This window comes from Sorghum bicolor, chromosome 3 (genome assembly GCF_000003195.3).
Source record: "Sorghum bicolor cultivar BTx623 chromosome 3, Sorghum_bicolor_NCBIv3, whole genome shotgun sequence".
In the NCBI taxonomy this organism is placed as follows: domain Eukaryota; kingdom Viridiplantae; phylum Streptophyta; class Magnoliopsida; order Poales; family Poaceae; genus Sorghum; species Sorghum bicolor.
The window spans coordinates 36107285-36119700 of record NC_012872.2 but is presented as its reverse complement, the minus strand read 5'-3'; the positions used below and the strand labels follow the sequence as shown (position 1 = coordinate 36119700).

At 42.6% G+C, this 12416-nt stretch overlaps 2 protein-coding genes across 2 annotated transcripts; one reads left to right on the top strand and one right to left on the bottom strand.

The window, feature by feature from the left end:
• LOC8069576 (UTP:RNA uridylyltransferase 1) lies at positions 3379-8672 on the top strand. Its single transcript, XM_002457849.2, has 4 exons — positions 3379-5949; positions 6035-6092; positions 7822-8018; positions 8275-8672. Exons 1-4 carry the CDS (start codon positions 5762-5764, stop codon positions 8531-8533), a joined length of 702 nt encoding a protein of 233 aa, XP_002457894.2. The 5' UTR covers positions 3379-5761; the 3' UTR covers positions 8534-8672.
• LOC110433881 lies at positions 8998-12350 on the bottom strand. The gene is made up of 3 exons (XM_021456836.1): positions 11135-12350; positions 10259-10316; positions 8998-9739 (listed from the first exon to the last, which is right to left on the bottom strand). The coding sequence occupies exons 1-3, from the start codon at positions 11186-11188 to the stop codon at positions 9423-9425; spliced, it is 429 nt and encodes a 142-aa protein (XP_021312511.1). The 5' UTR covers positions 11189-12350; the 3' UTR covers positions 8998-9422.

Here is a 12416-nt window from a genome sequence, read left to right as displayed (position 1 = left end):
GATTGTGATTGTTCGTAACAAGTAGAACCCTTAGTACAACACACACCCTTATCTTTATCTCATAAGTTACATTTGGGGATAGCCCATGAGCCCCTGCCGTTGTCCACCGTTGACGCTCATCACCGGCCAACTTCAAGGTTTCAGCTATGTTAGGAATTGCTCCATCAAAGATGCAGCCAATGTTTTCTGATCGGCTTATCGTTTCTAATCGGTCTGGTACCGATCAGGACGAACAGGACGATTAATCGACGATCAGGACGATTAATCGACCTCTGATCGAACTAATCGTCCATATAATCGTCCAACATATAGCAAGACTATATATCATATATATGTATATAGTTGCAGACTTGCAGTTGCAGTAGGAAAGAGGGAGGAGAAAGCAGGCAGCAGGGAAGAGGGAGGAGGAAGCAGCAAGCAGCAAGCAGCAGTGGGCTGCTTGGATTGGAACTGGAAGGGAGGGAGGAGGCTCAACAGCTCAGCAGATGAAAGGTGGAGTTGGGATTGAGGACTGAGGAGAGAGAGGGTGGGCGTGAGGTGTATAAGAGAAACCCTAATGGGCTTGGCCCAAATAAATATAGCCCAGGCCAAAAGCAGCCCATCTGCCAATTCAGCTCTGATCGACCAAGAGGCCTGATCAGACGATTAATCACGATTAATCGGACAATCAGGTTTCTGATTGCTCTGATCGAATCGGAGGCCCTAATCGAGTGCTAAGTACCGATAAGGATGATTAATCGTGATTAATAGGACGATCAGAAAACATTGGATGCAGCTATTGCGATGATTCCAAATTATCCATGCTCCTGGAACTATTAGGGAATTCAAACCTTTTTGTGTTAAACCAGAAGTTGCTGCGCTTGCTTTTTTCCACCAATCATCGAATGAAGTGTCAGATGGCTGTGGAGCTAGAGAGTGGAGACCGACCTGCCTCAAGATATAGTACCAAAATTGCCTTGAAAATACACATTCGATTAGAAGATGATCAATGCTTTCATTAGCTTGATCACAAGTGGACACTTCTTGGGATTAGGCAGCCCTTGTCGTGCAAGACGATCTGAGGTCCAGCAGCGCTTCTGCGCTACAAGCCATAGGAAGAAGCGGCATTTAGCTAGCGCCCAAGTTTTCCAAATTCTTTCCCATGGCCTGAAAAGAATTTTCCCCATGAATAAGCTATCATATGCGGATTCGTCGGAGTACCGTCCACTATTTGATAATTTCCAAATGTGAGTCCTCCATCTCAGGTTGTAACTCAAAATCATAGAGGTCCCAAAGCTGAAAATACTCCACGATGACCCCCACTGTGAGAGCACCTTGGATGTCTGAGACCCAAGTTTGGTTGGTTAGAGCCTGCTGCACAGTACGCAACTTTCTCTTTCTCTGCAGAATCACAGCAAAGAGTCGAGGTGCGAGATCCTTAATGCAATGCTCATGAAGCCATCTATCAGTTCAGAACAAAGTATTCTCGCCATTGCATTGAACAAAGCTTTTGAACCTGAACAGGTACATGTATAGACAGTGCAGACCAAGGGCGGTGTGGCTCCTTTTTTCAGCCAAGATTTTTGAGATTGGAAATGCCCAAACCACCCGGTTCAGTTGGAGAGCAAGCTGTCTCCCATGCCACGAGACAGTGCCCTCCACGTGCTTCCTTGTGCCCTCTCCACAGATAGCTTCTTCGGATTTTGTCAATCACTTTAATGGCCCATTGAGGCAAATCAATGGCCATCACAAGATAAATGAGCATTGCAGTAAGAACAAACTGCACATGGATTTGCCTCCCAGCTCGTGTCAACAAGTCTGCTTTCCATCCTGGCAGTTGATCAGCTATAAGGTCAATGATGACCTGAACATGCTATTTTGTGAATCTTCGCAATGAGAGGGGTAAACCTAGATATTTGCATGGAAAATCAGATAGTGCACAAGGTAGTTGCTGTTACACAACCTCAATCTCATGTTCGCAACATCGTATAGGAAGTACGTTACTGCTATGGTGGGCAATGTCTACCAGCATCGCGACAATGCTAGTGGCTGAGGTGTGGACTGTGTTGGGGAACGCCGCAGCGCGGTCACCAGTCGAAGCGCGCCAAACCGTGTCGCACAAAGTTCGGCATTTGGTTATTTGATCCGAGTGTTTAGGAAAGAGAATTATCTTGGTTTCTTATTCCTAAGTTAGCAGATTGGTTGTTAGGATTCTTGTATAAGTATGGAACACTTTGCTTAATAGAAGATTAGCCATAGATTGAGTATGTCTCTCTCACTCTTTGGTGCCCTAGCTCGGCGTTGCAGCCTTGCCGCTGTGGCTACAAGCCTCACGCTCCGACGTCCCATACCTATCCCCAATGCAACCTCCCTACCTCCAACAATCGGTTCTCCAAATACGGCCACCTCATTGCGCTAAGCCATCCCTACACGACGACCACCATGGCGAAAGCTTTCTTCGATGCCATTGTCCGACTTCATGGCTTCCTGAGCTCCATTGTGAGTGACCGTGATCTAGTCTTCAGGGGCCACGTTTGGTGCGACATCTTCAAGCTCGCCGGCATCCGGCTATGGATGAGCACGGTGTTCCACCGGCAGACCGATGGCCAGTCTGAGCTTGTGAACAAGACCATTGTCATGTATCTGCGATCCATCATTGGTGACAGGCTACTGGCTGGAAAAAGGCTCTTGGCGGAGTACCGTTTTAACACATCCTACCACTCCGTGCTCTTGACGACGCCATTTGAGGTAGTATATGGGCGCCCTCCGCTTGCCTTGTTGCCCTATACTGCAGGAGCTGCCCACACAGATACGGTGGATGCTCTCCTCAAAGATTGCGACACGTTCCTGACAGTCCAGGACCACCTGCTCCAAGCTCTAGCATATGCCAAGAAGCACTCAATTGGGTTTGGCTCCGGATTCTTAACCAGTCGGCTCAGTCTTTGGTGCTTGGGCCATGCGACAATCTTAACCCATGGTTCGCCGGGCCATTCGAGGTGATCGAGCGCGTCGGCCCCATCGCCTATAGTTTGCGCGTCCCCTATGGCGCCTGCATCCACGATGTCTTCCATGTTGGCGTCCTCAAGCCGTTCCGAGGTACACTGCCGCCCTAGTTGCTGGCTCTACCACCACTACACAATGGCATCTTCTACATTGCCAGGTTGTGCTCCGCAGGGGCGTTTGGCATGTGCTCATTCACTGGGCGGACATGGCTGAAGCGGAGGCAACCTGGGAGCCCGTCGAGGAGTTCAAGGTCCTCTTCCCTGACTTCTAGCTTGAGGACGAGCTGTTGCTCAAGGGGGGGGGGGGGGGGAGGGAGAGATGTTATGGTGGTCAATGTCTACCAGCGTCGTGGCATGGCCAGTGGCTAAGGAGTGGACCGCGTCGGGGAACGCCGGAGCGCGGTCACCAGCTGAAGCGCGCCAAACGGCGTTGCCCATAGTTCAGCATTTGCTTATTTGAGCCGAGTGTTTAGGAAAGAAAATTATCTTGGTTTTTTGTTCCTTAATTAATGTTAGCAGTGTTAGGATTCTTGTATAAGTATGGAACACTTTGCTTAATAGAAGATTAGCCAGAGATTGAGTAAGTCTCTCTCGCTCTTTGGTGCCCTAGCTCTCGTTCTCGTCTCATTCCCTCGACGCCGAGCATGGTATCACAGCCTCTACTGCCGTGTCTACAAGCCTCGCCCTCCGGCGTTCCATTCCTATCCCCTACGCAACCTCCCTAGGTCAAACAATTACTTTTTTGTAGATTAGTCTTGAGCCCAGATGCTGCACCAAACAGTTGAAGGATGTCCATAGTAACAGCAATATCAGCGGCATCTGGATGAAGAAATAAAACCACATCATCCGCATGCATTGAGATGCGATGTTGCAAAGCACGTCTTGACAATGGTTGCAACAAGCCTAGCTCAATGGCTTTTGAAATCATATGCCTCAACACATCCATGACCAAAATGAATAACATTGGAGATAGGGGTCACCTTGTCTCAATCCTCACCGATGAGTTATTCACTCACCGGGGATCCCATTCAAAAACACTTGAGTAGAGGAAGAGCATAGCAGTCCACTGATGATGTCCCTCCATATTTGTCCGAAACCCAAGTGTTGCATGACCTCAAGTAAGAAGGGCCAAGCAACCGAATCAAAAGCCTCTGAAATGTGAAGTTTCAGTAAAATACGGGGCTGTTTTTGTTGATGCAGAAATCACGCCGTCTGCTGCACTAAAATGAAATTATCGTGTACGAAGCGCCCTTTGATGAAGGCACTTTGATTAGGAGATACCATTTGGTTTAAGTGACCTGCCAATTGATTAGCCAACAATTTGGTTATGAGCTTGGCAAAGCTGTGTACTAGGCTTATTGGCCTAAAATCCTTGGGCTACTCGGCATTTTCTTTTTTCGTAATCAGTGTGATATATGTAGTGTTAAGAGGGCCGAGACCCCTCAGCTTTCTACTCCAAACAGCAGAGATAGCTACCATAATGTCATTTTTTATTATCGACCAACAAGCTTTGTAGAAATGCCCTGTGAACCCATCTGGATCCAATGCTTTATCTGAGGGTAGTTGCTTGATTGTCAACCACACTTCTTCCTCCATGAAAGGTGAATCAAGATCGGCTAGGTCGTGTGTGTGTGTGTGTGTAGGAATCCCCAATTCAAGCAGATTGATGGTATGCTCTCTAGGTTCACTTGTCCCAAGCAATTTGTCATAGAAATCATCCACAACTCATGCCTTGTCCTCATGTGCTGTATAGATATGATTTTCTGAGATAAGCCTGCCAATAAAGTTCTTCCTCTTGCGATGATGCGAATGTAAATGAAAGAGCCTCGTATTGGCATCTCTCACGTAACCACCCAATGCGAGAGCGTGACCGAGCGATTGCCTGCTTGAGAGTGGCCAGGGCAAGACTATGCTTCTTGAGGTTATTTTTGAGCCATACTTGTGGTGAAAGAGCACATCGTTGACAATTTCGAGCTGATGTAGAATTTCTCGCGCTAGGGCAAGTTGAGAATTAACATGGCCAACATTTGTCGGGTATCGTAACCCAGAGTACCCCAAGCAAAGAGCTTAGAACCCCATTCTCCTTTTTTAAAAACAAAATAATGATAAGTTAGAAAGGCTAAACAGTCACCCCTCACTTCACCCGAGACCCGATCGTCGAGCCTCGGTAAGACCGATAGCTTGGCCTACCGGTTCTGTCTCGCCCGAGACCCAACCAGGCATCGGACGAGATCAGGCCATCTCCGATTTGCCCGACCTGACCTCGGAGCCTCGTGAAGGCTAGGGAAAGCTTCCGCCCCGCCACTGCCTCCCCTTGTGAACTATAAAAGGAGGCAGGGTCCCATTCAAGGGACACGAACAAGATCACGACGCACACAACGAGCACAACTCATAGGCACACCTCTCCCACACACAGAGCTGAGACTTTGAATTCATTCCCTCTCTCATGCCTTGCTTGTAAACCCCTACTACGAGTACCTCGGTACATGATAATACAAGACTCTCTCCTCACACTGGACGTAGGGCATTCTTGGCCTAAACTGGTATAAATCTCCTCGGATTAGGACACACAGATACAAATTCACTAGTTAGTGTCGGGACCGCGGGTCTAAACACCGACAACATTCTTATCACTCTACTATATAAATTTTTGTATTGAAGTACTATTGTGTTGGGATCCAATATAGGTAAGGAATTTGAAATGGTATACTGAATTTTTGACCCAAACTAATGAAATTTTGCAGCCATTAACTCGAGCAAGGGTCCCAATAGTGAAGCTTATGGATCCGGAAACAGGGCTTTCCTGTGATATATGTGTCAATAATCTTTTAGCAGTTGTTAACACAAAACTTTTGCGAGATTATGCACAAATAGATAGAAGGTTAAGGCAGTTGGCATTCATTGTGAAGCATTGGGCTAAAATTCGACGTGTAAATGAAACTTACCAAGGAACACTTTCTAGCTATGCGTAAGTTGTCTGTCTCACATTATTACCAATATTTCTCATCTTTACGTGGCAATGGTCTGAATTTCATTATTTTCTTGACTTTCAGCTATGTGATAATGTGCATTCACCTCCTACAGCTGCGAAGAATACTCCCATGTCTACAGGTTCCTGGATTGTAGTGCATTTCTTGTACATTGCATCTGTGAAGAATTCTTGGTATTTAGGTTCTAACTGTGTATTATTGTTACACAGATAATGACAACAAAATTTAGTCCCAAACAAGTTGGGTAGGCTAGATCTGAAACAAATATGTGTGGAGGTTTTGTATTTATTATACATTTTTGCTATTGTTTTGTATATGTTGTGAATGGGCCTGCTGTCTAACTGGTTAGCATTGCTCAAGTAACACCTTTTGCTATTGTTTTGCATATGTTGTGAACGGGTCTGCTATCTAAACTGGTCAGCATGGCTCAAGTAACACCATAGGTCCTGAGTTGACTACTGGGGGCACATTTAAACATGGGTTAAAAAGCAACCCTTGTCGGCTGTAGTCCTGAGTTATACATGTAACCACCTGAGATACTTTCAGCAAGATACAGGGCACTCAGTGGCACATTCAGGGCAGCTGGCCTTCGGGTTGTTTCTCGGTCTATGCGCTAGATAGAAGCTGCTTCTTAGTGCAATCCGTGAGGGCAGTCTTTCCCCTGCATGGCATAACTAAAATTTAATAGATCTTAAGCTTCTCACCCTAACTAAATTTGACTAGATCATCATCTTCCCATCCTTCATAAAGTGCTAAAAAATGATCCAGCAAAATAACTTTTTTTTGTTGGATGCACTAAATTTTTGTTGCTGTATTACTATTGTTCTGCATTGATTGCTTTTCCAATAAAATTTGTTTTTTTAAATATCTTATGTTATTCATATTATTTGTAGTACGCAGTTTAGAATAATTCCACTTTTGTTCTCTCAACTATGAGCACATCTATAGCAACTATAAGAGATGGAACTATTTAGTTTGTATTCCCTAACTCTTAAGACCTTCCAAAACGCCCCCTAACTGTTCTGCTATGGTTTTTTTGATGATGTGCCATCCAGGCTTAGTGCTGATGGTTTTGGTCGGCATGTTTTAGAAACAGTGTGAGCTCCATTTTGATGCCCCTCACTTGCCCAGTTCTGCTGCCTATCTAGATGGCCCAAATTCCTAACCAGCAATGATGGGTTGTAGTCAAATGAGGAACAAATTTAGATGAGCTGGTGCATGGTAGACATGCGTGATGGAAGGAACCGAAGCAAATGCTGGCATGCTGTGGGATTCCTGCTTAATTTAGTGCTTGCATGGATCTGAGGCTTGTCATTGGTTGAGTTTAGCACACCATTTCTTTTTTCCTTATGAATGTGTCGAGAGCATTGGTGATGTTAGATAATTTTAGTTTATTGCATGGCTAATGATTTGTTTAGTAGCTACCAAGGATCGTGCTTTTGGTTTCAACTTTCAAGTTGCAATATGCACTTTTTATCCAGCATCTAGCCCTGTGTTTTCTTCTTGCATCAAAAAGGGAAAAAAATAATGGTGTATGGTTTCTTTCCCCATGTCACCAGAGTTGGGATGCAAATTAAATGGTTTCATATTTGTTGACACCTTCTAAATTGAAACAAAAAACCAGATAGGTAGGTGACAGGGCAGATGGTTTTTTGTTTCAATTTAGAAAGGTGAATGGAAGCTGCAATATTGTAGAAGAATATGCATGCTTATTGATTTTATTATTACATCTTGATAACATATGCTTTCATTTGAAAAATTCACCTTTGTAAATATTTTTCGTTGGTCATCTCTGTCCTTTGTACTACTTTTTACTTTGTGAACTAACTGACAGTGTCATGCATTGCCAGGAAATGGAGGCCACTTATTATGTCAAGGTGGATGAAAATAACTGTGCATACTTTGACCAAGTGGAGAAGCTAAATAATTATGGTGCTCACAACAGAGATACAATATCAAGGCTGCTCTGGGCTTTTTTCCATTATTGGGCATATGAGCACGATTACACAAGAGATGTCATATCAATTCGTACTGGAAGGATTATCAGGTATGACATATACCTTGCTGAGGCATCATTTCTTTTCATTAGGCTCTCTTTATGTGATGATGGTTAGATGGTGCGTGTATAATATGTTTGTAGCTGTTTCACTGTAGGTATATTATCCATTGTTATTAGTCCCACCTAGTAAATTATAAACAATTGATGATACAACCAAAGCAGTTTCCAATTTTCTTTATTGTGTTGTGGACACCAATTTGTTAAAAGATATAACTTTCCCTTGTCCTCTTGACACAAATTTCAGTAAGGAACGGAAGGACTGGACTAGACGAGTTGGAAATGACAGGCATCTCATATGCATTGAAGATCCATTTGAGATCTCCCATGATCTCGGCCGCGTAGTTGACAAGTTCAGCATCAAAATACTCAGGGAGGAATTCGAGCGAGCAGCTAATATATTACAGTTTGATCCGAACCCCAGCATGACACTCTTTGAGCCATACGTGCCCCCTCTGTTGCCGAACCTGTTGCAAGAAGAAACTGCGAATGCTGCATCTAATTGAACTATGATAGTGTTAGGTTCGTAATTGAACTATGATAGCGTTTGGTTCATCCTCAGGTAATGTAATTGGATTGCAGCAGCCTTTGTTTGATTGGATGTGTTAATGGTATTGTTTACAGTTACATGTGTTTGTTTTCCAACTCGGTGATCACAAGTCAGTTCCCAAACTTAAATATCACTAGGTAGCGTGCCCGTGCGTTGCTACGGGATAGCTAATATTTTATACTTAAAACACACAGATCTCATGATAAGATAATAATAGTGTAAAAATTAAATATCAATGTTAAAGTGTTATTTAATCAAAAAGTAAACTTTATGAAGTTAACACAGTCACGTAGAACATGGTGTCGCAGGTATATAGACTTTTTTATGATGCAGCTAAGATAATATTTTACATTAGTAATATGAAATCTCCAATATTTATTTTTTCATGCGTCAGTAAATCCATGAATAAGTTTCACCATATCTCCATACCATCCCGCAGAGCGGTTGGATTAGGCTATCAATTGGATTTGAGGGCAAATTATTTGAACGCAGTAGATCACACACCATTAGAGATTCAAAAAACAACTAATAAAGATAATGTTAGATATTAAAAAATGATTGGACAGTACAACAATCAAATAGCTTGTTGAGGCGTTGGAACCTCCTGTTCCCAAATTTTTGTACTCTGAACTTTAGGCTTGGTCCGCCGTGAGCTTTAGGCGTTGGAACCTCCCACGCACGGGCACGATCAGCGTGGAGGCGAGGTGCATGTTTTTGCTCATCCGGTTCCGGGGACACCAATATGGGCGCAAAAGGCGTCAATAGCTTCCGCACTGGCCTTGTGGATGCGCCACCTAAAGTGTCGAGCGAACTCCAGCATCCTCTCCTCTCCGCCGTGAGCTTGGTCAATTAAGGACCGCTTCTTGCACAGAGCCGAGGGCACGAAGGTCAACCCCACGGCCATCAGTGGGCCAGAGGCGGAAGACGCAGCCACGAGCAGTGGCGGCGCTAGGAGGAGCGGAGATAAGCTGGCAGTGCCACCGGTGAGGGTCACAGCTGAGGGGGACGGAAGCAACGCCCTGGATCTTTACCTTGTTAATCTCAGATGACATCTCGTCACTTGAACTCACAAGCTTTAACAGCACTGCCTCATCGCCCTTGCCATTGTCGTGCTCATTGAGGTTGACCGACCGATGGTTATGGTCAGCACCGAAATAAACAACTGCAACGCACAAGGGTAAAACGGGTCAAGTAATCAACTTTAGGTAGGTGTAGGTGAGAATGGGTTAAATGGTGATGAAAATGGCAAAAGACAACAATCTCCATATCTAGTGTGTGTGTGTGTATATGGTCAAAAACAATATATGAAATAGTAAAAAAAATGCAGTTAACAAAGTGCCAAAATCTGTCATGTCCACAATCCACTCATCTTCAAAGTACTCACGAAACCTTAAATTATGCAAGCTTTTTCTTTCTTGCTAATCCCAGGGGACAGTTCCAATCACTCATTAGTCTAATTAGTAAACTCACTGCTGCCTTTCATTCTTTCTTTCGTTTAAAGAAAAATTATTGCTTTTTTTTAAAGAAAAGGATAACTAAAATCTTCAGAGTGTAGATTTTGTTAGGCATGTTTATGCATTTATGGCATTGCTTCAAGACATGATTATAATATCTTTCATTTCTGGGAATCTAGAGTTTACTTTATTTAACATAAATTAAAAGATTCTACAAAATAACGTACCATCATATGATACTTCAGAAAGCTTAGCAAGTGCATCGAAAAGGTCCTTTTCTTGGGCCTGATTCAAGGCACAAAATGTCATCAAAGCACAAGAAATATTTGACAATTTATTATAAAACGTAGATGATATTTGACAAGTAAATAAGTTTTGAAGGAGAAAACATTAATCACCAAGTCTGGTGTGTGGTGTCATGAACAAAAGAAAATAAATAATAATTGTCATCTTTTATACAACTTCATCTTTTTTATGAGATTCATTTAGTGCAGGAACAAATTAGCATGTGAAAAATAGAAAAAAAAAGGCAAACCAAGTGTAGCTGCATGGTGATGAGAGAAATTTCTCACCTCACATCTGCTGCAAGGAAGAGAGCAGGGTGGTGTGCAGTCAGGGTTTGGAATTGCAAACTATTTCTGAAGCAAAACTTCATATAGCTAGATAAGTAACAGGATTCATGATACATGATGGAATGGTGAGGCATGGATCTCCTTAGGTGGAATGGCAAAGTACTATTCCTAGTTCTAATTGGAATGCAGCAAAGGAAACTGCAATTTAACTTCCAACTTCAGTGGTGTGCTATTCCACATGGTTATTGCTTAATGACACAGGGGCAAAAATTCAGCTGCACATCCATGCATCTTTAAGAAAATCTTTGCTCACTTCAACTTAGTATGTTTTTTCTATGTAGAAAATAGAAGGGCTTCAGAGCTACACAAAGCAATGACCTGTTCTCTATGCTATTTATGTGACAGACCTATGTTAGAAATTTATTAGACTAATTCAATTGGACTACTAAAGCATATTGGGAATAGGACTACACAAAGCACTGACCTGTTCTCTAAAGCATACAAACAAAAACAATTATAGATAATACTCACTGTAAAAACAATATTTCTCCATGATGCCCAAATTTCTTTAAAGAGTGCCCACATCTAGCGGATAATGTCAGTCCAGCAAACCTGCCATTGCTTTAGAACATTAATGTAGTGTTCTCTCTCAATGCTTAAGAGGCATAAAACATTTCTCACATATTTTAGATGTTAACATATGAGAATCTGTAATGTCAGTGTGCCACAGAGGCACGACAACTATTGCACTTGCCAAATCAACTATTGCACTTGCCATTAACTGAACCTGGTAAATTGCAAAAAGTCCAAGAAACATAGTTTCACAGTAGACAAAGTTTTACGGTCTTGACAAGCACATCGAGCTGTTAAGTAACTCAAGTTGGACAGACACATGGAATTGGAAAAAAAAGATGTCAACAAGAAATTGGGAACGATATGCAGGTATAGACATGGCATCGCAGACAAGTTATCACAAGGAGATTCAGATTTAAACTAAAACCAGAGCTCACATCCTCCTGAGTTTTTCTTCTTTAAAGAATCACATCCTCCTATATAAAATTCAACTGATGTCAAATTGATGCAGAAAGCACGAAGAAAAGTTGCTCGCTTCGATCAGGCGTTGCATATAGCAAAAAAGCTGAAGAATATAGGGTATGCAGTATAATGATCTTCGGTTATCATATATTCATAAAGGTACAATACCGACAATAGCAAGAATGTAAGAAATGCAATATTAAGCAAACAAGCATGTCACAAAATATTTTATTCAGAACTATGAACCATATGTTCAAACCTACATGGTTTTGGCTCTCAAGAAATAAAATGAAGCAACTAATTACAATTCACAGACACTATTGCAAGAAATTAGGAAGCCATGCTGCCAACAGTTTATACTGGAATCATTCTCGCATTGAGTACTAAAGAATTAGGCAGAGTATAAAAGCAACTAACCAAAGATCTATTAGCTTCTACGGAACATTATAGCTGATCCAAGAACTAATATATAATCGTTTCTTGGCATTTGGACATTTGGTTCGGTACAGGTGGATGCAACTCTGAACAAAAACAACAGGAGTACTTGTAAACCCAATCTTTTTCTTGGGTAAACTTTGAGGCAGGGTCGAACCGAGTAAAGAACATGCTCGTCCACATGTAAACCAATTTTTTTCGCAAAAACAAAACAGAAAAAGATTGTAGGCATAGTACATGTATCAACACTTGTACCTAGATCAGATCAGATCGGGATACAGATAGACAGGGTTTGGGTGCCAATCTCGCACAGCAAGAACGAAAGAGAAGAGTTGTGCAAAAT

Excerpts from the sequence above, each read along its gene's own strand:
- LOC110433881 (XM_021456836.1), bottom strand. The coding sequence starts at position 11,188 with ATGTGGGCACTCTTTAAAGAAATTTGGGCATCATGGAGAAATATTGTT. Across the intron at positions 10,317-11,134 it reads GGAGAAATATTGTTTTTACA|GCCCAAGAAAAGGACCTTTT; the intron begins GTGAGTATTATC and ends GCCTTGAATCAG. Across the intron at positions 9,740-10,258 it reads TTCTGAAGTATCATATGATG|TTGTTTATTTCGGTGCTGAC; the intron begins GTACGTTATTTT and ends TGTGCGTTGCAG.
- LOC8069576 (XM_002457849.2), top strand. The coding sequence starts at position 5,762 with ATGGATCCGGAAACAGGGCTTTCCTGTGATATATGTGTCAATAATCTT. Across the intron at positions 5,950-6,034 it reads GGAACACTTTCTAGCTATGC|CTATGTGATAATGTGCATTC; the intron begins GTAAGTTGTCTG and ends CTTGACTTTCAG. Across the intron at positions 8,019-8,274 it reads CGTACTGGAAGGATTATCAG|TAAGGAACGGAAGGACTGGA; the intron begins GTATGACATATA and ends CACAAATTTCAG.